The 27,485-nt window shown below is 39.9% G+C and overlaps 1 protein-coding gene across 3 annotated transcripts in view; it reads left to right on the top strand.

The window, feature by feature from the left end:
• LOC135104964 (solute carrier family 35 member E1 homolog) overlaps positions 1-27,485 on the top strand; it is a 108,090-nt gene that overhangs the window by 23,314 nt on the left and 57,291 nt on the right. For all 3 annotated transcript variants that reach the window (XM_064012794.1, XM_064012797.1, XM_064012796.1), the window contains one exon: positions 24,829-24,966. In XM_064012794.1, the coding sequence (XP_063868864.1) occupies positions 24,829-24,966 (138 nt within the window). The remainder of the gene's footprint in view (positions 1-24,828; positions 24,967-27,485) is intronic.

Genomic DNA, 27,485 nt, shown 5'->3' with positions numbered 1-27,485 from the left:
GTAGCATTTTCTATTGATATATAAGTGTTCATTAACAGTGGGAGCCACAATTCTTATGTGTGTGCCTTCTATTGCTGCCACAACATCCAGAAAGCCACTGATTTCCATGAATTCTTCCTGCTTCTGTTGTACTTCTTGCCATGTGTATGGGAATTTCACGAGCTGGGGAACAATGTCTGGGTGAGACAATGCATCTATCGTCTGGGTGATCACACAGCTGATCGTAAGTTGCATTTTCCCAAAGTTGTCATAGCTGCCCTATTGCATTTTACCAGTGGCTTATGTTAGAGTAATAGCCACTTTCATCTCAGGACTCAGCAGTCAATTCCCTTCTGTCCTACTCTAAAGCCTGTCTCTCACCAAGTCTGCCACTACTACTATCCCAGCGCGGTCAAGCCAAAATCTCTTGATAAGCTCTGCATCACTGTATTCTTCAAAGATGTCTATTCTTGAGCGAAATGTACACTGCCTCCTTGGGTGTTGTCCCTGGTCCGTCATCTTTACACTTAACAACTGTTTAAGATATAAAAGTCCTCCTAAGGACTTTTAGCTTAACAGAAATGTCTTAACAGAAAATGTCAAAACCTTTCAAGATCTAACTCTCCTCAAGATTTCTGGCATCTAGCCAAAAATATCTCCAATAACTTTGCTTTTTCTTCTTTCCCTCCTCTATTTCAACAAGATGGCACCACTGCTATCACATCTATTTCTAAAGCTTAACTCTTTGCTCAAACCCTTGCTAAAAATTCTACCTTGGACGATTCTGGGCTTGTTCCTCCCTCTCCTCCACCCTCTGACTACTTCATGCCACCTATTAAAATTCTTCGCAATGATGTTTTCCATGCCCTCGCTGGCCTAAACCCTTGGAAGGCTTATGGACCTGATGGGGTCCCTCCCATTGTTCTCTGAAACTGTGCCTCTGTGCTTGCACCTTGCCTAGTCAAACTCTTTCAGCTCTGTCTGTCAACATCTACCTTTCCTTCTTGCTGGAAGTTTGCCTACATTCAACCTGTTCCTAAAAAGGGTGACCATTCTAATCCCTCAAACTACCGTCCTATTGCTTTAATTTCCTGCCTATCTAAAGTTTTTGAATCTATCCTCAACATCTATCACTTAAACATCTATCACTTCACAACCTTCTATCTGATCGCCAGTATGGGTTCCGTCAAGGCCGCTCTACTGGTGATCTTCTGGCTTTCCTTACTGAGTCTTGGTCATCCTCTTTTAGAGATTTTGGTGAAACTTGCTGTTGCCTTGGACATATCAGAAGCTTTTGATAGAGTCTGACACAAAGCTTTGATTTCCAAACTACCCTCCTACGGTTTCTATTCTCTCTGTAACTTCATCTCAAGTTTCCTTTCTGACCGTTCTATTGCTGCTGTGGTAGACGGTCACTGTTCTTCTCCTAAATTTGTTAACAGTGGTGTTCCTCAGGGTTCTGTCCTGTCACCCACTCTCTTCTTATTATTCATTAATGATCTTCTAAACCAAACTTCTTGTCCTATCCACTCCTACGCTGATGATACCACCCTGCACTTTTCCACGTCTTTTCATAGACGTCCAACCCTTCAGGAAGTAAACATATCACGCAGGGAAGCCACAGAACGCCTGACTTCTGATCTTTCTAAAATTTCTGATTGGGGCAGAGCAAACTTGGTATTGTTCAATGCCTCAAAAACTCAATTCCTCCATCTATCAACTCGACACAACCTTCCAGACAACTATCCCCTCTTCTTCAATGACACTCAACTGTCCCCTTCTTATACACTGAACATCCTCAGTCTGTCCTTTACTTATAATCTGAACTGGAAACTTCACATCTCATCTCTAGCTAAAACAGCTTCTATGAAGTTAGGTGTTCTGAGACGTCTCCGCCAGTTTTTCTCACCCCACCAGCTGCTAACTCTGTACAAGGGCCTTATCCGTCCATGTATGGAGTATGCTTCACATGTCTGGGGGGGTTCCACTCATACTGCTCTTCTAGACAGGGTGGAATCAAAAGCTTTTCATCTCATCAACTCCTCTCCTCTAACTGACTGTCTTCAGCCTCTCTCTCACCGCTGCAATATTGCATATCTAGCTGTCTTCTACCGCTATTTTCATGCTAACTGCTCTTCTGATCTTGCTAACTGCATGCCTCCCCTCCTTCCGCGGCCTCGCTGCACAAGACTTTCTTCTTTTGTCTCACCCCTATTCTGTCCACCTCTCTAACGCAAGAGTTAACCAGTATTCTCAATCATTCATCCCTTTCTCTGGTAAACTCTGGAACTCCTTGTCTGCTTCTGTATTTCCACCTTCCTATGACTTGAATTCCTTCAAGAGGGAGGTTTCAAGACACTTATTGATCAATTTTTGACCACTGCTTTGACCCTTTTATGGGACTGGTATTTCAGTGGGCATTTTTTTTATTAGCTTTTGTTGCCCTTGGCCAGTGTTCTTCCTACATAAAAAAAAAAAAAAGAACTTTTAAGGCATTAACAAGTTTCTGTTGGCGCTTAACAGGAGAATGTTAGGCTTTGCCGCCCTTAACAACTATTTACTAGGATTAACAAGTTTTATGTATACAACCTTAGGCGTTGATGGGTAACTTGAGCATTCATGATATTGCCAAACTTCCTGTTGACCCACCTCAGATAATGTTATTTTATACATAAATTGTTTTAAGCTTTTCCTTTACAAGGAAAATAACACATTGAGTATGGTATTCAAATTTTATTTATATTCATACTACATACTACATACAACCAACATACAAAGCATATCAAACATACTACTTCCATATACTGCAATAGTTTAAAAAGCATAAGTTAAATAAAAGATTTCTAAAAGCTTTGATATAATAAAATACAAAAGTTAGCAAAAATGTTAATTTTACATGCAAAGACCATGACAACACTAACTAATGTCCATCAGACACTGTGATGCATTTCAGGAGATAACACACCAAGTCAGTTACACTACAGTATACAAAAATTACACAAAGGTCATGATTATCTTAGAGAAAGCATATAAAGCACAGGGCAGCACCAACACACTTATGTATTTAGAGTATGCCTGTGTAGCACTGGGCAATACCATTTGGGATCCAGTGCCATGCAGAGCAAATAACATACCACATGGCAACACCAAGACACTTGTGCATAGCAGGAGAAACCAAGGTCAGTCATTTAATGCAGAGCATACCACAACACTCAACAGGAAACACATCAACAGTGACACATATACTGTAGCATGCAAGCAAGTAAATAGACAAACAAACACACCAAGCAAAAGCTTTTAGCATCAAATTGTACAGGCATTGCAGGAAACAAAAGGAATGATATGTAATCCAAAAAAAGATTTAAAAGAAGAGACATTTATGGCACTGCAAACAACCTGATATTCTGTACTTATATTTCACAACACATTTCACTCAAAATTCTTTGAGCATGGTAGATATCTTATTACATAAGACCTTCCTGTTATATGTATTTATCATACACACCATGGAATTTAACTTATCAAGCAAAAGTTTTGGCTGGCAGAATCAGCTCAGTAATTGCCTGCTTCAAGACATCCTGTATTTTCTGCTGATGACTAAAATATCTTTGAAAAAAAAACCATATACATACCTTCTGGCATATGTGAGGAATAAATGCAGCTGAACACCAGGAAGTGTACAGCTTTTCTTGCCACACATGCAGCAACAGATGCTAGATGCATTACAGGCCGCCATGTCACAGAGGCATGGGCAGCATTGTGGTGGGCTCGGGTTTTGTATACATGCCTCAAGCAGAAAATCAACGGTGCTGCCCTCTGCAGATTTTTTTCCTAGAAGTAACCAATTCTGGGTAGTAGTAAGACAGAGAGAGGAAGGTGTAGGCCCACCCAGGCAAGTGGCTCCTGCAACATGCAACTTATACAAAAAATTTCTCACAAAATAAAGCAAAACACAGTATATGTGTATAGATATGAACTATCATATCCTGAGGCATGTATGTACCTTAGATTGCAGGACACCCTGTATTAATATTTCATGACTTGGTTATGGTGAGCATTTCTTCATCAGGACCTTGACACATTTTTTTTTTTTTTTTTTTTTTTTTTGTGGTTCAGGAACTGTTATTTTCCTTAATAAGAATTTTACTAAATATTAGGTTAATAATGGAGGCCATCCTTTGAATGTCTCTGATTAATTTACTATAGTTACCTAATAAAATACCAATATTATTTCTTAAGTAACTGAAAAACAGTTAAATGTTTTTCTTTGCCTCTTGGGAAGTTTTCACTGTTTGTTTTTTTCTTATTACCTTTTGATATGTCCTTTTAAGATTAATGTGTGTATTAAAATCATGGGTAGTCTTTGTTATTTCATGTTTTTTTGTAGGCTATAATCTTATCATGCTTGCAATATATTCTCCACTATTCTCACTTGACTTAAATGGTAATTGAATATTCATGTGGTGGACCTCTTAATATATAAATGTGGGTATGGGTTTATTATGTTTACTGACAAAGAGAAAGCATCATCATCCATAAAAATGCAAGGCAGTGGTTCCCAAACTATTTTACATGACAGTCCTTTTTTATTACAAAGATCTGCACATCTCTTCCTTCTCACTTTATTGTTTATATAAAATTATATAATATTTGCAATTTATAGCAGTACTTGTGAAAACAAAAGTTTGTTTGGATTAACCCCTAAAGATTAATGATCACAAAGGCTAGATCACAAATGTGTCTTTGCATTCACTACATGCAAAAGTTGAGTATAAAGAGTTCCATGAATGTTGGACTGCGAATAGGTGGGGGAACATATATTCTGCAGTCTAAAGCTTGTAGAAATAATCCTCATGAATGTGAATGTATTTCTTACCTTTTTATATAAAACAAAACTTTTCATAAACAAAAATGAAAATATATATATATATATATATATATATATATATATATATATATATATATATATATATATATATATATATATATATATTAGGCTATGTTACACTTGTTTGTGCCTTATAGGAAAATAAGCTTTTGCTAAAATGAATGACTCCCAAGAAATGTTTTTATAACAAAATATAGAATTATGTATTATGCACCATTGAAATCCTATAAAATTTTGTTCCATTTCTTCCTTTATTTACAAAACAGAATATTATTTCTTATTCATTTCACATTCCTAGAAGTTCTCATGGGAATGGTATATTGAGGACACAGTGGGACTTTGCACTCAGGCACCAGTACTGGGTCTCCTTTTATGCTTGTGCTTTTTGTGTTGTTAGCACAAACATGACTGGCTGGATCCCATACTGCCTGAAGGCAGGCATGGGAGGAGTTATAATTTGTGACGTGACATCTGCTCCCATATCTTTAGCCTGTTCATATGACGCTCAGGGATATGTCTCTGTGAGCTTGAGGCCTGAATGGTACCATACTTTTCCATGATTTGCATCATTAACTTATTCCCAAACTCCCACAGTGATGTTGTCATTTTGGTCAGATGATTGTGAAGTATGTAGGCATTCAAGACAGTTATGTTGGAAAAGTGAAAGAATGCTACCATTTGCAGCACTTTCTGAGGCAGTCTACCTCCCCCATCATCATATTTGACTTATCAACAAGCCTCATGTTGATATTATAATTAACTACTGCATCAGGCTTGTACACCATTCTATTTGTGCCATGTTCTCTCTTGCCTGAATCTACCATGGCACCCTGGTGAACTGTTGTATGTTGATCTTTTGTTTATTATACCAGTGCAGGGCCAGCAATATTCCAGACTCCTTCCTTGTGATATCACCCTTCTTGGTCCCAGCAGGGAATGCCAGCCAGTGGTTGTGATTGGCATGTATTCTAGTATAGGATCCAGTCTTTTGTTCCAGAGGGTAGTGGCTCAGAGCTGGAGATGTATAATAGTTATCAGTGTACAGTATGTGATTTTTATTAAAGTAATTCTCTATTAGCACCTTCATAGATACACACAAAAGCCATGGGAGTCACTGGAAGGAATGTCAATAGTTGGCTCTTAGTATACCAAGAAATCCAGCACATATCCTGTCTGGCAGTCATGAATGACAAAAAAAAATTATGCCAAAACAATGCCACTTAGACAGGATGTACTGTATGAAGGATAACCACCCTCTGAACAGAATCAGTGACTTGTCAATGATGAATTTCTGGAATGGCAGGAAATATGTCCACATTTTTCCATGGATCATCTCTGTGAATGTCCTTACTTTCTACAGCCTGTCATTTGGTGTAGGTCCATAATTGTTGTTGAGATAAAGGTACCAGAGGATGAGGACATACTGGTCCCTTGACATACATTTCCCAAAAGACAATGTGGATAATGAGATTGTCAACAATCCAATAATCCTTGAGGACATTTTTCTTGGCATGAAGAACAAGTATGGTGAGAGCAAACCAGACATAAAGTCCCTCAACAGTTATGTCCGTTCATGCTCTCATCTTTGACTCCTCGGAGTTCTTCCCAGACTTGAACCATCTATCACAGATTTCCCTATTGCAATTTATCTCCCACACCAAGTATTGCATCACAGACAGATCATAAAAGGCAGTGAAAAACTGTAACATGTTTGATGTGGCAGTGCAGGGAATTTCTTTTTGCACATCTGCTTCCTTATTAAAAACCAGAGGCTCAGGATCAAATCTTTCCCTATTCTCCCACACAAAGTCAAAGCCATGACAGATCTGCCATGTTAGAATACCATGATGGTCACCATCACCATGTCAGCCAACCCTGATACTACATTCAGCTCCAAGGACACGTCCTTGTGCCCTACTACATCAAGTGGATGAAGGTTATGTGGGTGATAAAGATGTGTGATGAGGTGATCAACTCCGACATTTTGAAATAACATGTCCATCTGCCTCTGTCTCACTCCCAGGATCATCAGTATTTCCTTCATTATCTTTATCGTGAGTAGATGTGATTGGCAAGGTTGGAAAAGACTTTAATGTGGTGGTGGGAAGCAGCATGTTTTGATGATCTGCCACAGATACCGACTCTGCCCTAATCTGATCCAAATCATCATCTGACTCCGCAGGCTCTGAGGTACCACTTACCAATGTTGACACCATTTCATTAAAAAGGCATCTTACTACACTCAACCTTGACAACTGTGTAGATGGGAACACCAGAATTTGGAAGCAACGGACCTTTTTTTGGTGACAAAAAATGTGGCCTGACAGAAATTGCTGTATCAAATGTGGCAACACTATATACAGAGTTGTGGCAACAGCAGACTCTACCTATCTCATGGGCTCACTAGCCTCACTTAGCATTCCCAGACATATGATGATTATTGTACAAGTACAATAATTTAGCATACTGTAAGGTAAAAAAAAATATATACATATTGTGTATGATAATACAATAATCTGCAGTTTTGGACAATACATAGGGCCACTTTTTTAAATGTGGTGTTAGTATTTACTAATATCAGTGTAGCTGTTTTGGATTTTTTAAACACTTTTCCAGCTCTGCTTGGGATTAGGTTAACCGAACCCGAAGAAATCGTATTGGAAATGTGGGGAAGAACTACCCCTCCCCAGCAGCAAACTCTAGTGATATTTACCAGTCCTATGCAATGGAAAGTTATGTTAGAAATATTAAAATATACCAAAGTGTTCCTATGGGAAAGGACAATTGTAAACATCCTCAAAATTAACAGATTTTGGTGTTTGAAATGCCACATTTGAGTGTATTTGGGAGACTGCATTTTGCAGCCCAAGAGTTATGGTTTATTTACAGCCTGCATCCACTATCACCTGACAAGGCCTGGTATTATTTTACTCTTTCAAGAGTTTCAACATGGCTTTTCTGATCTTATGAGGTAGAGCTTCTCATTCTGAGTAATTTGAACATCATTTATATCTACCGCTAATTATTTATAATGCTGACAGCCATTTTTAAAGTTTAGTTAAGTTTAGTTTGGTTATGAGGGGTTATTTATAATGTTGCTTCTAGAGCAAGCACAATAATCATTTGTTAGTATGAGAGTAAATAAAATATCAGCAATATTATTATAATTCCCATTTACCAAATATTCTAAGACCTCTGACTCATCTCTGACTCATTCCACTGGCCTCGACAAAGGTGCCTGCATTTTCAATTTTTAAAGTAACTAGATGGATTTTCACATTTCCTGTAATACTGTACTCAAAGGAATAACTCATGCATCTCCACATACATGTTCAGTGAGAAATGCTCACTTTTTACTATATTACATGCCAAAATAGGTCTGCCCTTTGCCTCCAATCAAGCCACTCTGGTGATCACTCCGAACACCACCATACAATCACAGATTTCTTCATTATTATATGTTGTATGATGATTCTTAAGGCATGTGTAGATAGATTACCTCTTTCTTTAGCTATAGCTGAAAGGAAAAATGCAAAAGTTTATCCAGTATGAGAAATAACATAAAATTCAGCAACTCTTCCTTGTTGCCAAGGGAACCAGAGGTGCTGACCTATGCATTTTCTAACTAGATGTTGGCACCTGCATCCAATGTTTAACGAATGCAACCATGGGGCTTGCTGCTTCATAATTACTAATACGATGTTTAAAAAGCAGGCCATAATTTACAATTGTCACGAAATAATTCCTGTTAATGAAATTTTCAAGATGGTGGGTTTACACAGGGCAGTTCACAGCTGATTTTGCATGGAAATGTGCTGCCAGGAGCGAAATGCAGCTGGGCATGGCTGTATTGCTATTCGAGAACTGCTCTGTTGGTTTAGATCAGGGGGGTCCCTTCATATCTCTCGAAACCCATGGGAGGGAGGGTTTTAACTCATCCTGAACCTATATACGTACTCTCATTGATGACTGATGAGTCTCTTTTTCTCACAATCTTCTGTACACATCCATGACATTCTCACATTTATTCAGTAAAGGCTGTTGACCATTACTTTATCTCACTTGTTCTGTTAACCTAAAAGCAGTAAACAACCAAAAATTTATTGGTGGACTGTAAACATGTATGTGTTGCTCTGTTTAATATTCACAAGTTTTTAATGTCATTTCAGTGTGAAGTAGGTGATGTTTCAGATGAAGCACAAGCTCTCATGAACTGGATCTTGTAACATTCTGGTTTAAGTACTTTCCTGTTTACCCTCTAATCTCACATCAGGCTCTTAGGATTCTTAATATGTTTGGATCCACGTGAAGCTGCATATTCTACACTCAATGTTGTCAGGACCAGGGCCCTTATTCTACAAACCATTGTAAATAAGTCCATTAGTCATAGCGAAACAAATTGTCACAGTTCAAACATAACTGTCATAAACTCTTATGGTCGTCCATAAACTCTTTTTATGTCATAAAATACTATGACAGGGTTTACAGTCTTAGTGCCATTTATGACTGTCAAAAGTCTGTCAACATCATGACAACATGGCCATACATATCATAACATGATCCCAGCTGTTTTTATTATAAATATAACAATAAATAATAGTAACTCTGATTAAATAATGTCCTTCTTTGAACCAATAAAGTATTATTATAAATGATTGCTGGAAGCTGTACAATCAGTTTTCCTAAACATAAACAAACCTTACCTTGTGTGGCCTGTGTGTATAGGGCTGTCAGCCATAATCTTCTCCTATATATCATGTTTCTTTTGATTAGATACATGATCTAACTTCTCCAATAATCTATATATATCATGTTTCTTTTGTTTAGATACACCGTCTAACTTCCCCAAAAGTTGTAATATGAAGTCAGAACAATTTAAATCCAAGAAAATAATGTCAGTAACCTATTTCATTCCATAAATTTACAGTTGACAAATCGTGTGATGTTCTAACGTCAGACAGTGACTGAGATATGACCCACAACTTCTGACGACCCTAAGACTGATGGTCAAAATTCTGTTAGCTATGATGGTTAGCTAGAGTCAACCATAAGCACTATGTAGAATACGGGTCCAGACACACAGGTTGAACACTGAATGGAACTCACGTTGTATTTACCTAGTTGTGTTTACCTAGTTGAGCTTTATTTTATTTATTTATTTTTTTATGTAGGAAGGATACTGGCCAAGGGCAACAAAAATCTAATAAAAAAAATGCCCACTGAAATGCCAGTCCCATAAAAGGGTCAGAGCAGTGGTCAAAAATTGGTGGATAAGTGTCTTGAAACCTCCCTCTTGAAGGAATTCAAGTCATAGGAAAGTGGAAATACAGAAGCAGGCAGGGAGTTCCAGAGTTTACCAGAGAAAGGGATCAATGATTGAGAATACTGGTTAACTCTTGCATTAGAGAGGTGGACAGAATAGGGGTGAGAGAAAGAAGAAAGTCTTGTGCAGCAAGGCCGCAGAAGGAGGGGAGGCATGCAGTTAGCAAGATCAAAAGAGCAGTTAGCATGAAAATAGCGGTAGAAGACAGCTAGATATGCAACATTGCGGTGGTGAGAGAGAGGCTGAAGACAGTCAGTTAGAGGAGAGGAGTTGATGAGACGAAAAGCTTTTGATTCCACCCTGTCTAGAAGAGCAGTATGAGTGGAACACCCCCAGACATGTGAAGCATACTCCATACATGGACAGATAAGGCCCTTGTACAGAGTTAGCAGCTGGGGGGGGTGAGAAAAACTGGCGGAGACGTCTCAGAACACCTAACTTCATAGAAGCTGTTTTAGCTAGAGATGAGATGTGAAGTTTCCAGTTCAGATTATAAGTAAAGGACAGACCGAGGATGTTCAGTGTAGAAGAGGGGGACAGTTGAGTGTCATTGAAGAAGAGGGGATAGTTGTCTGGAAGGTTGTGTCGAGTTGATAGATGGAGGAATTGAGTTTTTGAGGCATTGAACAATACCAAGTTTGCTCTGCCCCAATCAGAAATTTTAGAAAGATCAGAAGTCAGGCGTTCTGTGGCTTCCCTGCGTGATATGTTTACCTCCTGAAGGGTTGGACATCTATGAAAAGACGTGGAAAAGTGCAGGGTGGTATCATCAGCGTAGGAAAGGATAGGACAAGAAGTTTGGTTTAGAAGATCATTAATGAATAATAAGAAGAGAGTGGGTGACAGGACAGAACCCTGAGGAACACCACTGTTAATAGATTTAGGAGAAGAACAGTGACCGTCTACCACAGCAGCAATAGAACGGTCAGAAAGGAAACTTGAGATGAAGTTGCAGAGAGAAGGATAGAAACCGTAAGAGGGTAGTTTGGAAATCAAAGCTTTGTGCCAGACTCTATCAAAGGCTTTTGATATGTCCAAGGCAACAGCAAAAGTTTCACCAAAGTCTCTAAAAGAGGATGACCAAGACTCAGTAAGGAAAGCCTCCTCCGATCACAATCTCATATCTTTATCTTGTCCTATCACTCCAATCCCTCCTCAGGATCCCCCTAAGCGAAGGTGCCTCTGGCATTTTGCCTCTGCTAGTTGGGGGGACCTGAGGAGGTATTTTGCTGATTTTCCTTGGAATGAATACTGCTTCCGTGTCAGAGACCCGTCTTTGTGTGCTGAGCGCATAACAGAGGTGATAGTGTCTGGCATGGAGGCGTACATTCCTCACTCTTTTTCTCGTCCTAAACCTTCTAAACCTTGGTTTAACACAGCTTGTTCTCGTGCTATACATGATAGAGAGGTGGCCCACAAAAGGTACTTAAGCCTTCCATCACCAGAATCTCATGCACTTTATATTTCTGCCCGGAACCATGCCAAGTCTGTTCTCCAACTAGCCAAAAACTCCTTCATTAACAGAAAATGTCAAAACCTTTCAAGATCTAACTCCCCTCGTGATTTCTGGCATCTAGCCAAAAATATCTCCAATAACTTTGCTTCTTCTTCTTTCCCTCCTCTACTTCAACCAGATGGCACCACTGCTATCACATCTATTTCTAAAGCTGAACTCTTTGCTCAAACCTTTGCTAAAAACTCTACCTTGGACGATTCTGGGCTTGTTCCTCCCTCTCCTCCACCCTCTGACTACTTCATGCCACGTATTAAAATTCTTCGTAATGATGTTTTCCATGCCCTCGCTGGTCTAAACCCTCGGAAGGCTTATGGACCTGATGGGGTCCCTCCTATTGTTCTCCGAAACTGTGCCTCCGTGCTTGCACCTTGCCTAGTCAAACTCTTTCAGCTCTGTCTGTCAACATCTACCTTTCCTTCTTGCTGGAAGTTTGCCTACATTCAACCTGTTCCTAAAAAGGGTGACCGCTCTAATCCCTCAAACTACCGTCCTATTGCTTTAATTTCCTGCTTATCTAAAGTTTTTGAATCTATCCTCAACAGGAAGATTCTTAAACATCTATCACTTCACAACCTTCTATCTGATCGCCAGTATGGGTTCCGTCAAGGCCGCTCTACTGGTGATCTTCTGGCTTTCCTTACTGAGTCTTGGTCATCCTCTTTTAGAGACTTTGGTGAAACTTTTGCTGTTGCCTTGGACATATCAAAAGCCTTTGATAGAGTCTGGCACAAAGCTTTGATTTCCAAACTACCCTCCTACGGTTTCTATCCTTCTCTCTGTAACTTCATCTCAAGTTTCCTTTCTGACCGTTCTATTGCTGCTGTGGTAGACGGTCACTGTTCTTCTCCTAAATCTATTAACAGTGGTGTTCCTCAGGGTTCTGTCCTGTCACCCACTCTCTTCTTATTATTCATTAATGATCTTCTAAACCAAACTTCTTGTCCTATCCACTCATATGCTGATGATACCACCCTGCACTTTTCCACGTCTTTTCATAGACGTCCAACCCTTCAGGAGGTAAACATATCACGCAGGGAAGCCACAGAACGCCTGACTTCTGATCTTTCTAAAATTTCTGATTGGGGCAGAGCAAACTTGGTATTGTTCAATGCCTCAAAAACTCAATTCCTCCATCTATCAACTCGACACAATCTTCCAGACAACTATCCCCTCTTCTTCAATGACACTCAACTGTCCCCCTTTTCTACACTGAACATCCTCGGTCTGTCCTTTACTTATAATCTGAACTGGAAACTTCACATCTCATCTCTAGCTAAAACAGCTTCTATGAAGTTAGGTGTTCTGAGACGTCTCCGCCAGTTTTTCTCACCCCCCTAGCTGCTAACTCTGTACAAGGGCCTTATCCGTCCATGTATGGAGTATGCTTCACATGTCTGGGGGGTTCCACTCATACTGCTCTTCTAGACAGGGTGGAATCAAAAGCTTTTCGTCTCATCAACTTCTCTCCTCTAACTGACTGTCTTCAGCCCCTCTCTCACCGCCGCAATGTTGCATATCTAGCTGTCTTCTACCGCTATTTTCATGCCAACTGCTCTTCTGATCTTGCTAACTGCATGCCTCCCCTCCTTCCGCGGCCTCGCTGCACAAGACTTTCTTCTTTCTCTCACCCCTATTCTGTCCACCTCTCTAACGCAAGAGTTAACCAGTATTCTCAATCATTCATCCCTTTCTCTGGTAAACTCTGGAACTCCCTGCCTTCTTCTGTATTTCCACCTTCCTATGACTTGAATTCCTTCAAGAGGGAGGTTTCAAGACACTTATCCACCAATTTTTGACCACTGCTTTGACCCTTTTATGTGACTGGCATTTCAGTGGGCATTTTTTTTATTAGATTTTTGTTGCCCTTGGCCAGTATCCTTCCTACATAAAAAAAAAAAAAAAAAAATCTCTTCATATGACAATTCCCTGATACTTGTTACCATCTTCATTGCTGCTCTCTGAGCTCTCTCCAGCTTCCTTATATCATTTTTTCTTGTATGGCAACCACACTACAGCTGCATATTCCAGTCTAGTTTTAATCAGTGATATAATCATCTTCCTGATGATTTCATCATCCATATGTAAAAGGTAGCCTTATTCTTCTCAGCAAATTATAAGTTTCTCCTGTAATTTTGATGATGTGTCTTTCTAGGATGAAATTTCTATTTACTGTAACTCCCAGATCCTTTTCCTCTTCTGCTCTACTCACCCTCTATCCATTTAACACATAATTTCCTTTTACTCTCCTCTTTCTCTTTCCATATTCCATTACTTTACATTTCTTTAGATTAAGTTCCATTTCCCATCTCTGGTTCCCATCTCTGACTCCACTCCAATATCTTATTCAGATTCTCTTGCAACACTCCATTACCTTACTCAAGTTTTTTCAGGAACTTGGCATCATTCACAAAAAAGGCTCATGTAGCTATTCATACTGTGTCATATCATTTATATAGACCACAAACATAATTGGTGCCAGTACTGAGCCTTGAGGTATTTAGCTTTCAACTTTCCTCCATGATGACTCCCAATCTTTTACCAGTTCTCATATCTCTGGCAATTAAGAAATTCTCCATCCATCTCAACAAGCCACCCCTCAGACCACCATCTTGCTCCAACTTCCACAGCAATCTCTGGCATGCATTCAACCACATATTCAAGATCTAGTAGCTGACCAGTGTCAAGTAACTTTCTAGTGCTTAGATTATACTCCATTAAAAGACAAAAACAATTTCCTTTATTTTTTTCTTTAGAGTCTGGGAAAGAATTTCATTCATAGATGCAGCCGTGAGAGTTCCCATCTGGGAAAGGGGACCACAAATGTCCCTAGGTCAGACTGCTCTTCTGGTATCTTGACATCAACCTCAACTTTTTCTTCATTAACTTCTGCAACATCCTCAGTCTTAGATCTAATTTTCAATCTGTAGAACACCTCTCCTCTACTAAACCTCATCTTTTCCTCACTGAAACACAGGTGTCTGAGGTAACTGACAGTAGCCCCTTTTCTGTTCTCTCCAACTTTCCCTATCCTCATTTTCAGTCCAAACCTGGATGTTGCTTCTGTGTGCACAACAACTTAACCTGCTCTCATGCCCACACTCTTGAATCTTCCGAATTTTCCACATCTGGTTACAACTACAGAGTCACTCAGAAACTAAATTTATCTGTGCTGTATACCTCTCACCTAATTCCTCTGACTATAAGAAATTCTTTGACTTCTAAACTTCCAAAGTGGTGCACATTCTGACTCTCTTCCCTTTTGTGCAGATCTCCTTTCTTGGAGATTTCAATGTTCACCACCAGCTTTGGCTTTTCTCTCCCTTCACTGACCATCCTGGTAAACTAGCATTTAACTTTTCTATCCTCCACGACCTAGAGCAACTGGTGCAACACCCTACTCATATTCCTGGCTGTCTTGGACATATGGTCAACATTCTTGACCTTTTCTTAACCTATAATCATGCTTATGCTGTTACTCTGTCTTCTCTGTTGGGCTCCTCCAATCACAATTTCATATCCGTATTTTGCCCTATTGCTCCAATCCCTCTTCAGGATCCCCCAAAGTGAAGGTGCCTCTGGTGTTTTGCCTCTGCTAATTGGGGGGACATGAGGAGGTATTATGCTGATTTTTCTTGGAATGACTATTGCTTCTGTGTCAGAGACCCATCTGTGTGTGCTGAGCACATAACAGAGGTAAAAGTGTCTGGCATGTAGACGTACATTCCTCACACTTTCATTCAACCTAAACTTCCAAACCTAGGTTTAACACAGCCTGTTTTTGTGCTATACAAGATAGAGAGTGGCTCACAAAAGGTACTTGAGCCTTCCATCACCTGAATCTCAGGCATTTTATATTTCTGCCCAGAATCATGCCAAGTCTGTTCTCCAACTAGCCAAAACTCCTTCATCAATAGAAAATGTCAAAATCTTTCAAGATCTAACTCCTTGTGACTTCTGGCACCTAGCCAAAAACATCTCCAGTAACTTTGCTTCTTCATCTTTTCCTCCTTTATTTCAACCTGATGGCACTACTGCCATCTCATCTTTTCTAAAGCTGAAGTCTTCACTCAAACCCTTAATAAAACCTCTACTTTGGATGATTCAGGGCTTGTTCCTCCCTCTCCTCCACCCTCTGACTACTTCATGCTACCCATTAAGATCCTTCACAGTGATGTTTTCCATGCCCTTGCTGGCCTAAACCCCTGGAAGGCTTATGGACCTGATGGGGTTAGTCTCATTGTTCTCCAAAACTGTGCCTCCATGCTTGTACCTTGCCTAGTCAAACTCTTTCAACTTTATGCTGGAAGTTTGCCTACATTCAGCCTGTTCCTAAAAAGGGTCCCTGTTCTAATCCCTCAAACCACTGTCCTATTGCTTTAATTTCCTGCCTATCCAAGTTTTTTAATCTATCCTCAACAGGAAGATTCTTAAACATCAATCACTTTAAACCCTTTTATCGGATTGCCAGTATGAGTTCTGTCAAGGCCTCTTTACTGGTAATCTGGCTTTCCTTATTGAGTCTTGGTCATTCTCTTTTAGAGATTTTGGTGAAACTTTTGCCTTAGACATATCAAAAGCTTTTGATAGAGTCTGGCACAAAGCTTTTGTGCCAATTCCCAGGGCACATAGCTAAAAATAAAAATTTAAAAAATATTCATTTATTCAGCAAACAACTAAAAACTAAGGAAGTAAAAGAAAACTTCTATGTGTATGTTTATCACTTACTTCCTGGTGTAATTTGAAGAGTTAAGTATTATCCTCTGTTGACCATAAAGAGTGAGAGAGAGAGAGAGAGAGAGAGAGAGAGAGAGAGAGAGAGAGAGAGAGAGAGTTATGGCATAACTGGCGGGAAAAAAATAATGAAGAAATTAATACTTAACACTCAAGATCACAAAAAAAAAAAAAAAAAACAGACTGAGGAGGATTCCTATCTAGTCAAATCCTTCTTTGGGGCAGCAACACCTAGCTAACCTAACTAAACACTACAGATTCCAGAGTGCTTACCTGTCTCTTTGTAGAGGGTACACATCCATGTAGTGACTGTAAGCAGGTCAGGGTCCAGGTGAATGATGGGCTAGCCACATGACCACATAGACTCGTCAGTAGTGAGGACGCAGCAGGAGTGGAGGTGATGATGTTAAAGGAAGGGTCCACAGGGCAGCCCTGGCAGTTCCTCACAGCCTTGTGGTGTCCTTGTGGCATCACCTTGCAACCCCAGGGGTGACCTGGGTTGACCACGTCCCACTGCCTTGTCTCTCCTTGTCCACCTGGTCTCTCCTTGACATGCAGTTCCTGCCTTCTCCTAGGTGCCTGGTGTGAGGTTCTACGGAAATCAGGGTCTACATCTTGGCTAGTTGCAGGTCAGAGCCAGAGAGAGAGGGTAAGGGTGATGGCACGGGTACCCAGCTAGGGCTCAATATCACTCTGTGCCTAGCTTTGTTGCTGGGGATTGGCCACGACTTGATTCCACACTGCTTAGTCTTTCAAGGATCCTCTTATTCCCTATTTCCTTTTCCTGAATCTAAGTAACATCCTCCTCTATCTGGTTTTGGCTTTATTATTGCACAATACAGTAAAGCTCCTCTTATCCAGCACCAACGGGACCACTGACATGCCGGATACTTGAATATTGCCAGATACTTGAATAGAAGTGAAATTATGTCCACAATCACCACCCTACACTCACGCATCTTACCATAACAAAGATCAGCTGATCTTAACCCTTTCCTTCCAGCAATCATATATATACGATTGCATCAATGCGTCAGTATCGATGGCGATCATACCCGTAATCAAGAATTTTCGCGCCTCAATTTTGAGCTCCAAGTGCGGTTTCTCGAGTCAGATGGTGAGTGGAAGTGTCTGGCATGTTTCCACATGTATAGTGTTGTCACTAGCTCTGGAAATTTAGCAGTAACTAAGCTATTTTCCCTTTCTCCGGGCGACACTTGGCAACCCCAGCGACCCGCCAGGTGGAAAGCACCATGATAAGTGCGAAGAGACATCCTGATAAGAGCGAAGGATCTCAGATCATAACTCACCATGGAGCAGGACAGAACATATGTATTTAGCAGTGCTTCTGAGTTTGAAGACAGTGACAGTGAATATTTAGAAGAAGAAACTGAAGAAAGCAAAGACATTAGTGAGGACTCGGAAAATGATTTACAGGATCCACCTGTTTTATCAGAACAGAGAGATGATACCTATCATTCTTTCATGTTAATTTTTTCATTATCTTCGATTTTATAATAAAATGATAGAAGGTAACTTGTCAGAGAGAGAGAGAGATATATAATGTTATTTGCCTGAAACTTGATATGAAAAGGGATGAAATCTCTCTCTCTCTCTCTCTCTCTCTCTCTCTCTCTCTCTCTCTCTCTCTCTCTCTCTCTCTCTCTCTCTCTCTCTCTCTCATCGGAAGTGTACAATTTCCCCTCCAAGATGAGAGAGAGAGAGAGAGAGAGAGAGTGTGTGTGTGTGTTTGTGTGCGCATGGTGTCATCGCTCTCCGGGCTGTTTCTGGAAGACAGATTACACAGCGGGAGGAGGAGGAATCCTTGATAAGGCATAAACTGAACTTTCAGAGGTCACATCGAGCTACAAAGTACATCATTGTATTCAGAATAACAAAGAGAAAATAATCATTAGTATTAACACCAACTCTCTTCTTATTATTCATTAATGATCTTCTAAACCAAACTTCTTGTCCTATCCACTCCTACGCTGATGATACCACCCTGCACTTTTCCACGTCTTTTCATAGACGTCCAACCCTTCAGGAGGTAAACATATCACGCAGGGAAGCCACAGAACACCTGACTTCTGATCTTTCTAAAATTTCTGATTGGGGCAGAGCAAACTTGGTATTGTTCAATGCCTCAAAAACTCAATTCCTCCATCTATCAACTCGACACAACTCGACAGGGTGGAATCAAAAGCTTTTCGTCTCATCAACTCCTCACCTCTAACTGACTGTCTTCAGCCTCTCTCTCACCGCCGCAATGTTGCATATCTAGCTGTCTTCTACCGCTATTTTCATGCTAACTGCTCTTCTGATCTTGCTAACTGCATGCCTCCCCTCCTTCCGCAGCCTCGCTGCACAAGACTTTCTTCTTTCTCTCACCCCTATTCTGTCCACCTCTCTAACGCAAGAATTAACCAGTATTCTCAATCATTCATCCCTTTCTCTGGTAAACTCTGGAACTCCCTGCCTGCTTCTGTATTTCCACCTTCCTATGACTTGAATTCCTTTAAGAGGGAGGTTTCAAGACACTTATCCACCAATTTTTGATCACTGCCTTGACCCTTTTACAGGACTGGCATTTCAGTGGGCATTTTTTTTATTGATTTTTGTTGCCCTTGGCCAGTGTCCTTCTTATATAAAAAAAAAAAAAAAAAAAAAAACTTTTCTGACAATTTCTAGGTTTACCATTTTTAGCCGTCATAGCAAACGGGAAAATAGTTTAAGCGCCAGAAGGAAAGGGTTAATCAGCAGCTGATCTGATCAGCTGCTTAAGTGTAAGCACAACACACTTCCTTCTTTCTACAACTTTAGGCATGATGAAGGTGTCAGGCAATAAACAGTGCACACGCGGGACTGAGTCACTGAGTAAACACAGTGCAGTGGGCTGCGGGTGGCGCGAAGCAGTGGGCTCTGGTGGCGAGGGGACAAAGTATGCCTTGCGCGGGAATTTTAATCGATTTTATGAGTACACATTGATTTTTTATTGATTTTAAGGCTCGGGGAAAAATGTGCCAGATACTTGAAGCTGCCGGATACTTGAATGCTGGATGAGAGGGATTTTACTGTATTCATATTTCAGGGAGTTTTATTGGCCCTTCTAACTGAATGGCCTGTAGCACATGCTTTTCAAAACAAGGAGGTGAGTGGAGTGCCCATGAGAATTTTCAGGGAGAATTAATATAAAAGTCTCCCTTTGGTATAAAAAAATGTGATAGGTACACTGATTTCCAAACTACCCTCCTACAGCTTCTATCCTTCTCTCTGTAACTTCATCTCAAGCTTCCTTTCTGGCCATTCTATTGCTGCTAAATCTATTAATAGTAGTGTTCCTCAGGGTTCTGTCCTCTCGCCCACTCTCTTCCTATTATTCATTAGTGATCTAAACCAAACTTCTTGTCCTATCCATTCTTATGTTGATGATATCACCCTGCATTTTACTATGTCTTTTTGTAGTCATCCATCCCTTCAGGAAGTAAATAGGGAAGCCACAGAATACCTGACTTCTTATCTCCCTAAAAATTTCTGAATGGGGTAGAGCAAATTTAGTATTGTTCAATGCCTCAAAAACTCAATTCCCCTATCTATCAACTCAACACAACCTTCCAGACAACTATCCACTCTTCTTCAGTGACACTCATCTGTCCCCTTCTTCTACACTGAACATCCTCAGTCTGTCTTTTACCTATAATCTGAACTGGAAACTTCACATCTCATCTCAAGCTAAAACACCTTCTATGAAGTTAGTCATTTTCAGTCATCTTCTCCATTTTTTCTCACTCCCCTAGCTGCTAATTCTTTACAGAGGCCTTAGCCATCCATATATAGAGTATGCTTTGCATTTCTGGGATGATTCCACTCATGCCTCTCTTTTAGACAGGGTGGAATCAAAAGCTTTTTGTCTTATCAACTCCTCTCTTCTAACTGACTGTCTTTAGCCTCTTTTTCATTGCCACAATGTTGCATCTCTTGCTTTCTTCTTCTGCTATTTGCATGCAAATTGCTCTTCTGATCTTGCTAACTGCATGCCTCCCCTCCTCCCACAGCCTTATTACACAAGATTTCCTTCTTTCACCCCTATTCTGTCCACCTCTCTAATGTAAAAGTTAACCAGTATTCTCAGTAATTCATCCCTTTCTCTGGTAAACTCTGGAACTCCTTGCCTGCTTCTGTATTTCCACCTTCCTATGACTTGAACTTGTTCAAGAGGGATGTTTCAAGAAACTTATCCTGTAATTTTTTACTACCACTTTTGACTCAGTTTGGTGACCAGCACCTCAGTGGGCCTTTTTTTATTACAGTTTTGTTGCCCTGGGCTGGTGCCCCTCTTACATAACAAAAAAAACACCCAGAATCCTGCTCATCTTTTGTAAATACACTGTTATTCATAAAGCAAATTATCTAGGTTCTCCAACTGAACTGAGTCAGCTTGACTCTCATCTATGTGCACCCCCTAACTGGTTTCAGAACTCCTGAACCTCAGTTGGGAACACACACTGGTATGGTATAACTGAAAACTCTTCCAGCATTGACCTTACATCCATAAGATACCTTTCCCACTTTTCATTGTGACCTCAGTTGTACATATTCTCATGCTGCCTGTATCCATTCACCACCTTCATATAACTAGGGGACACATTTACACCCTCAGGTAACCATCAGCATCCCCTAGGGGCTCTGTTACAACACTCCATATCAACTTCCAATAAGCTCCCCATAAACTCAGCACCCTTATGGCCCCTGCAGGAATCACAAGGTTTTGATGCCACAGTATCACAGCCTGATCCAGAGGCTGCTGCAACACTTTCAACCAAGCTTTTACTGGCTAAACACACATCCCTCCACTTCTTACCCAACTGCAGATATAATGACCCCTTCTTGATTCTGTATGCCACATTAACTGTGCCAAAACATTCATCCCACATAACAGCAAATGGGTACCTTAACCACACTAGGGTCCCCTACTATAGGTTTTACAAAGTCCACAATCCTTACCACCTCCCCTCCATTTCTACACCAACTAGCACATACCTTATGCATTAAATTTTTTTTCTACTCACCTTGAATTACAATCTGCTAGGGAAAAAGATGCTTTTTGTACCACTCTTCTTTCACCAGGTTCACCTCAGCCCCTGAATCAAGTATGGCTCCCCACAGCCAAGCTACTACCATCACTTCTACCACCAATGTCTTCCTGAACAGCTTAATTTTCCTAAATTTTTTTCCTCTATTTCTTTATCACTACGGGCTAAACTTTTAAACTGAGCTATTCTGTTAGGACTTAGAGAGGTCCATGAGGCCTGGCCCCAAGTCTCAAAGGTTCCCATTTACTGATGTTATGGTAATCAAGTCCTTAAAATGTACACATTGGAAGCTAAAGTGCACTTGTATGCTCAGTGAAAAATTAGCAAACCTCACAATCTTCTATGGTTTTCCTCTGCTCACAAGCTCCACTTCTCACTGAATCTCCTCACTCTCATTTGCTCTTCCAGCTACATGCTGCGCCAGTTTTACTCTTTGCATTAATGACTGGTCCTCCCACCACTTATGCAACTTCACTATCTGTCCCTCAATTTCTGACAGAACCAAGCATACATTAATCATTTCTTCCAACTTTTTGCTCCTGGCCTGCTGCATCTTTTCATTGTCACACAGCATCAGCAGATTCCTATACATCTTCATGCTTCAACTGAATTCAAGAACACAACTGTTTTTCTAGTCCTCCATAATGTAGTTTTTGTGGAAAAGCATTTTGCAGACAGAGTCACATGCAGATTCAACATGATTTTTGTTAATACTGGCTTCTCCAAGAATCCACACAGATACGAGTATGTGACTACTTTTCCCCCTTGCAGTCTTGCTTGCATTATGTTCTCTTAAGCACCTTTGATACAGTCATGTAGTTCATTGGCCTTACAGAACTGCTCAGGAAACTTTTCTAATTGTTGGGGCTGGCTTACTGAATACAGTCACTTAAGGTTGCTTATAATGGACTGTTTCTTGCCCAAATTTTGATACAACCACTGTCAATTGTTTGCTGGCATTCAAGTTTCAGTTACACCAACAGTAGCATCCTGATTGATCCCTTCCATCCTATGGATTTCACAGTATCCTCATCCTCCAGTACATATGAAAATTTTTTCATCCTTACACTAAACCCAAGCATTTGTCAGAATATTGTACCCAAGTGGGTGTGACCAACCACACTGTTACCAATTCTATAAGGAGTGCTGAGCTGCCCTCCCTTCTTTAGGACTCCCCTTATCTCACCAGGCTAACATTAAAAAAAAATGCCTCTTGCTAGGGTGCAAGGAAAAAACTGATTAAACAGAAAACATATTTATTGCCAATATCACACTGTCTCCTTCCCTTAACATCTTAAACACTAGTACATGAAAATTACATCAAACAAATGACCTGCACATAAACACCATGACTATAGCACACCACCAAGATGCTGTACAGAAAAAAACACACACTGGTAATATACAAGATCATTCTTTCAATATAAAGCACTCCACCAAGATACAGAAAAAATGCACTTCCTTGTGCTGCTTGTTACCTCTGTCTCAGCACCAGGGACCTCCTGTGGACAGATGAAAACACTCTACAGGAGAAGCTAGCTTCAAGCCACTGCCAGGTACAGCAGCTTTCATGGCCACACTGCTGCTATCAACAGTTCCACCACAACACCCTTCTCCAGCTGTACCTCGACTTCACTACAGCAACAGCTCCCATACACAGCCACACAAACTGTCCTGGCAACTCCTGCAAGCAACACTGACTCAATCTGTTATTCATTACTCTCAGTACATTACCAACTGCACTGCCAATGTTTCACAACACTACATAACTGCTATAGGTGATTACACTACCCAGTTATGTGATCCTCTCTTTCTCTCTCTCTCTGCTGCCTTCTCTTCTCCCTAACAATAGTAGCATCCTCTTTCACACCACAACAAAATATACTTGCTCCTGGCCTTGTTAGCCAATGAGCCTGCCTGCTAATAAATTCAAATCTCTCTGTCTTCTTACATAAGGGTTCATTGTAATTAACATGGATAGGGTATATCATGTTAGACAACATTAGTAAGCTTCAAAATATTTTGGGCTTTTCTAATGCTGAATAGATCAACATCATGCAACCTTTTGGACTAATAAACTCCAATTTCTGTCTTAGGATTGAGTTTCATATATTAATTTATCAGTATGTCAATAAATTTCTCTATCTTGTCATTAGGTCTGTCATTCTATGAATGTAACCAAGATCTACAACTAAATTGCTTACCATCAGTAACTTGCTTAATATATCCATTCGTCTTGATGACAATCATGTTCACAATGTTTTCTGTCAGAAATAGATTAAATATGTATACCAGTAGGTAATATTCCATTAACATCTGTATAATTTTGAGGTACGACAGCCAGTTTTACTTTATCTGAAGAGGTGAAAGAACAAGGTCTAGATTAGACTGGTACCCATTTAGGCAATGCAAAAATGCTGTTCCTAGCTTTTCATGTTGTTGAGAGGCTGTTATCCTATATTGGTACCACTGTGCTGCTGTGCTACATCATCATAGATGTCTTCAGATATAAATACAACACACAAGCAAAAAAGAAATCTGCTGCTGGTAAAGGTAGTGGGTCACTGGTGACCACTCTGATCTGTGAACACAGGTGCAAGATGTTGGGCTTCTGGCAAACCACTACTTTTAGTCTGCTCTTGACATTTTTTGGCCAGCAAAGATTATACTTACCTTTCACTTTGGTGGCTTGTGATATATTGATGTGAGATACTGAAGAAGTAACCACAAAGATGGATGGTGGGAGAAGCTATTACTGGAACATGGGGAATTTGTTAATGACTTAGCACTTTGAGAATTGTGTATCAGCTTTGTTGTATATGTAGTTTTCCCATAAATTTATAGGCAAAGTCCTTTCGAAGATTTTATATTGTTTGAACACCAAAGGACCAACTTTTATTATAGGATTTATTGGGATATGAATCATTACTCCATTTTTTCCATTTGTTTTGACCTCTATAAGATTTTCCAGTAGGAATAAGAAAACACAGAAGGGAGTGGTTTATATGACCTCTTTTTTTGTGTACTGAGTGTGGATGTGAATGCCTGCCAAGGAACACACTGCTTCCTTTTTCATGCTGCCGTTGCCCAGAGAAAGACTGTACTAAATAAATCTTACAGCCTTTAATACATGTTTCATTCTCATCAATTTCACGTTCTTATTTTTATTTATTTATTTATTTATTTACTTTATTTTATTTATTTATTTATTTATTTATTTATTTATTTATTTATTTATTTTTATTTATTTATTTTTTCCTCCCATATTATATATTCTCATTGCTCTTCCCATCCCCAGGTATACTTCTCTCTGGTGCCCATCATCTGCGGCGTTGCCATTGCTACTATCACAGAACTGTCTTTTGACATGCTTGGCCTCATTGCTGCCCTCATGTCAACTTGTGGCTTCTCCCTCCAAAACATATTTTCAAAAAAGGTAAGTTTTTATTTTATTTATTTTTTTTTTTTAATTCATTTAATAGAGATTACAGTCTGCTTGGTTCTTATAGTTTTGTGTGAGCATGAATACTGTACATGATTACTCTAGCAGAACTTGGATATACAATATTAGCACTGGCGGATGGCACCAATGCCGCAAGACACTTTTGTGAATGATTACTGGGACTGGGTATAGTATTAAGTAGCTTCTCTCCAAAATGGGGATTTGCCACATTTCCTACATTATGTACAGTACTCATCAAAAGTATTGGATCCTTTTGCTGGGGGATCCGATACTTACAGCAAAAAAAGCATGGGCCTCTTGAGAGTGAACCATTTTAGTGAAAAGTATCAGCCCCTGCCATGATGTCACTACATCTCTCTGCTTTGTGCCACTGACTCATAGCCTCCCCTCAGTGTGCCTTGGGGCACATTGGAGAGCAGTAACCTATTGTGGCTTGTTCTGTATCTTGGCATATTATTGCGCAATAACACCTAATGGATAATTCATTCTGTTTGCTAATATGGCTAAAACAAAAGAGTATTCATCTTAGACTATTGCACAGATCATGAGCCTCAAGGAAACAGGTCATTCAGTTAGAGAAATAACTGAGCAATAGGCAGTATTCATGTCAACAGTCAAGCACTGGTTAAGGCAGTTCAGGGAGGAAGGGAATCGTGATATACCTAAACCTAAAAAACAGTCCGAGTACCCCAGGAAGACAACTAAGAGGGTTGTTACTGTCTTAAAGCATGCAATGGGGTTTGATGTCCAGACAACAGCAAGAAAACTTAAACAAAACATGACCACCTTTCAGAGCATGTCTGTCAGGACTGCATCATGCTGCCTTCTTGAGCTTGGTTACCACAGCTGCAAGCTCACAAAGAAACCTTTATTAAGCATGCTTCAGAAGAGCTGGCATGTGAAATTTAACAAAAAAAAAAATATGAGACCTGGACCAAGGAGCAATGGATATCTGTGTTATGAACTGATGAAGCCTCAATCACAGTCACATGTAACAGAGGAGGCAGGATGCACTACTGCAAAGGCACAATGCTTTTTACCACTGCTAGATTGAACACACAGTAAAGCACCCAAATTCTTTGATGGTATGGGGTTTTTTCTTGGGTAATGGCCTTGGTGAGTTAGTTGTGTTACCAAAAAACTTGAGTGAACCAACATGTGTATTTGGAGTTACTGTCTGACCATTTACCTGATTCTTTTGAGAAAGCCAGGGCTACCATTTTTCAGCAGGATGGTGCACCTGCCCACACTGCCAAATCTGTTCAGCAGAGGCTCTCTGACTGTGAAGTACTTTATATTGGTGATTGGCCAGGTAATAGCCCAGATATAAACCCTGTTGAGAACCCCTGAGCCATAATAAAGAAGGATCACAAGAAGGATGTCGGGCCAGTGTCTAGATTTGCCAAAGTAATTGTGGACTCAGCTCAGTATCTCTTCAGACAAGTTGAAGACTCTCACCCAGTCACTTTTTGACCATCTGAAGGCAGAGGAAGGGCAATTTCACCAAGAATTAAAAGATAAATACATTAACCAGTTTATAATTTATTTATTCATTTATTTATTTTTTATTTATTTATTTTTTTATTTTTTTAATTTTTTTTTGACAGGTGGGGTGAGTGATGGGAGGGGGTACGATACTTTTGATGAGTACTGTGTACTGTACATTTTTCTACACATCACATCTATAAATCAAGCAGATTTTAAATTAGTGACATACAGTAGGCTCTGCAGTAATTAACTGTTTTGCTAAGAAAATCACCAGTTACATAATGAATAAAAACTCAGTAATGAACTCCTCCTGCTAGCCCCATCATGACCATTTGTCACCCATGCAAGAAAATACTACTGCTGCCATAATGACAGATAAGAAGTTCCAAGAAGTTCCTGAGTTTTTCATTCATAATGTTATCAGTGATATTCCTAGCAAAATGGTTCATTATTCAATTAGTACATACTCCAAACCATTCAGTGACTCAGGGCCCACTATACTGTACACACTATACAGGCCCAGCATATCTCCTAAACACAGTAGGTGTAAGAGATATGCTTGAATCTTGTTTTTTGTTTAGAAAATATGACTGCCTATGTGTAGGAGCTGTGATGGTATCTGAAAAGTACATCAATGAAAATAGCACTTTTTATTTTTCACTAAAACATATCTACATATATATGTAAAATGAAACATTAAAACATTAAAATGGCATTTTTAGATGAAGATTTCAACCTGCCATTGTTGCAAACCCCCATCCTTACTGTCTGTTTCCAAGGCACAGGAGATGGTGGTTTGCTGTACTTACTACTAGGGCGCAATTTTTTAAACATGGTGTTAGTTACTAATACCAGTGTAGCTGATTCTTAGTAAGTCTCATTTTTTAAACCATGGTGTTAGTGTCAACTCGATGGCGACACCTCAGGTTCCTATAATAATTGTTGGTGTGTCCCACCCATCCCCAACAAGAAACACCAATGATATTCACAATTCATATGCGATT

Source organism: Scylla paramamosain, chromosome 11, assembly GCF_035594125.1.
Source record: "Scylla paramamosain isolate STU-SP2022 chromosome 11, ASM3559412v1, whole genome shotgun sequence".
Lineage (NCBI taxonomy): Eukaryota > Metazoa > Arthropoda > Malacostraca > Decapoda > Portunidae > Scylla > Scylla paramamosain.
This window is presented reverse-complemented; position numbering and strand designations above follow the sequence as displayed.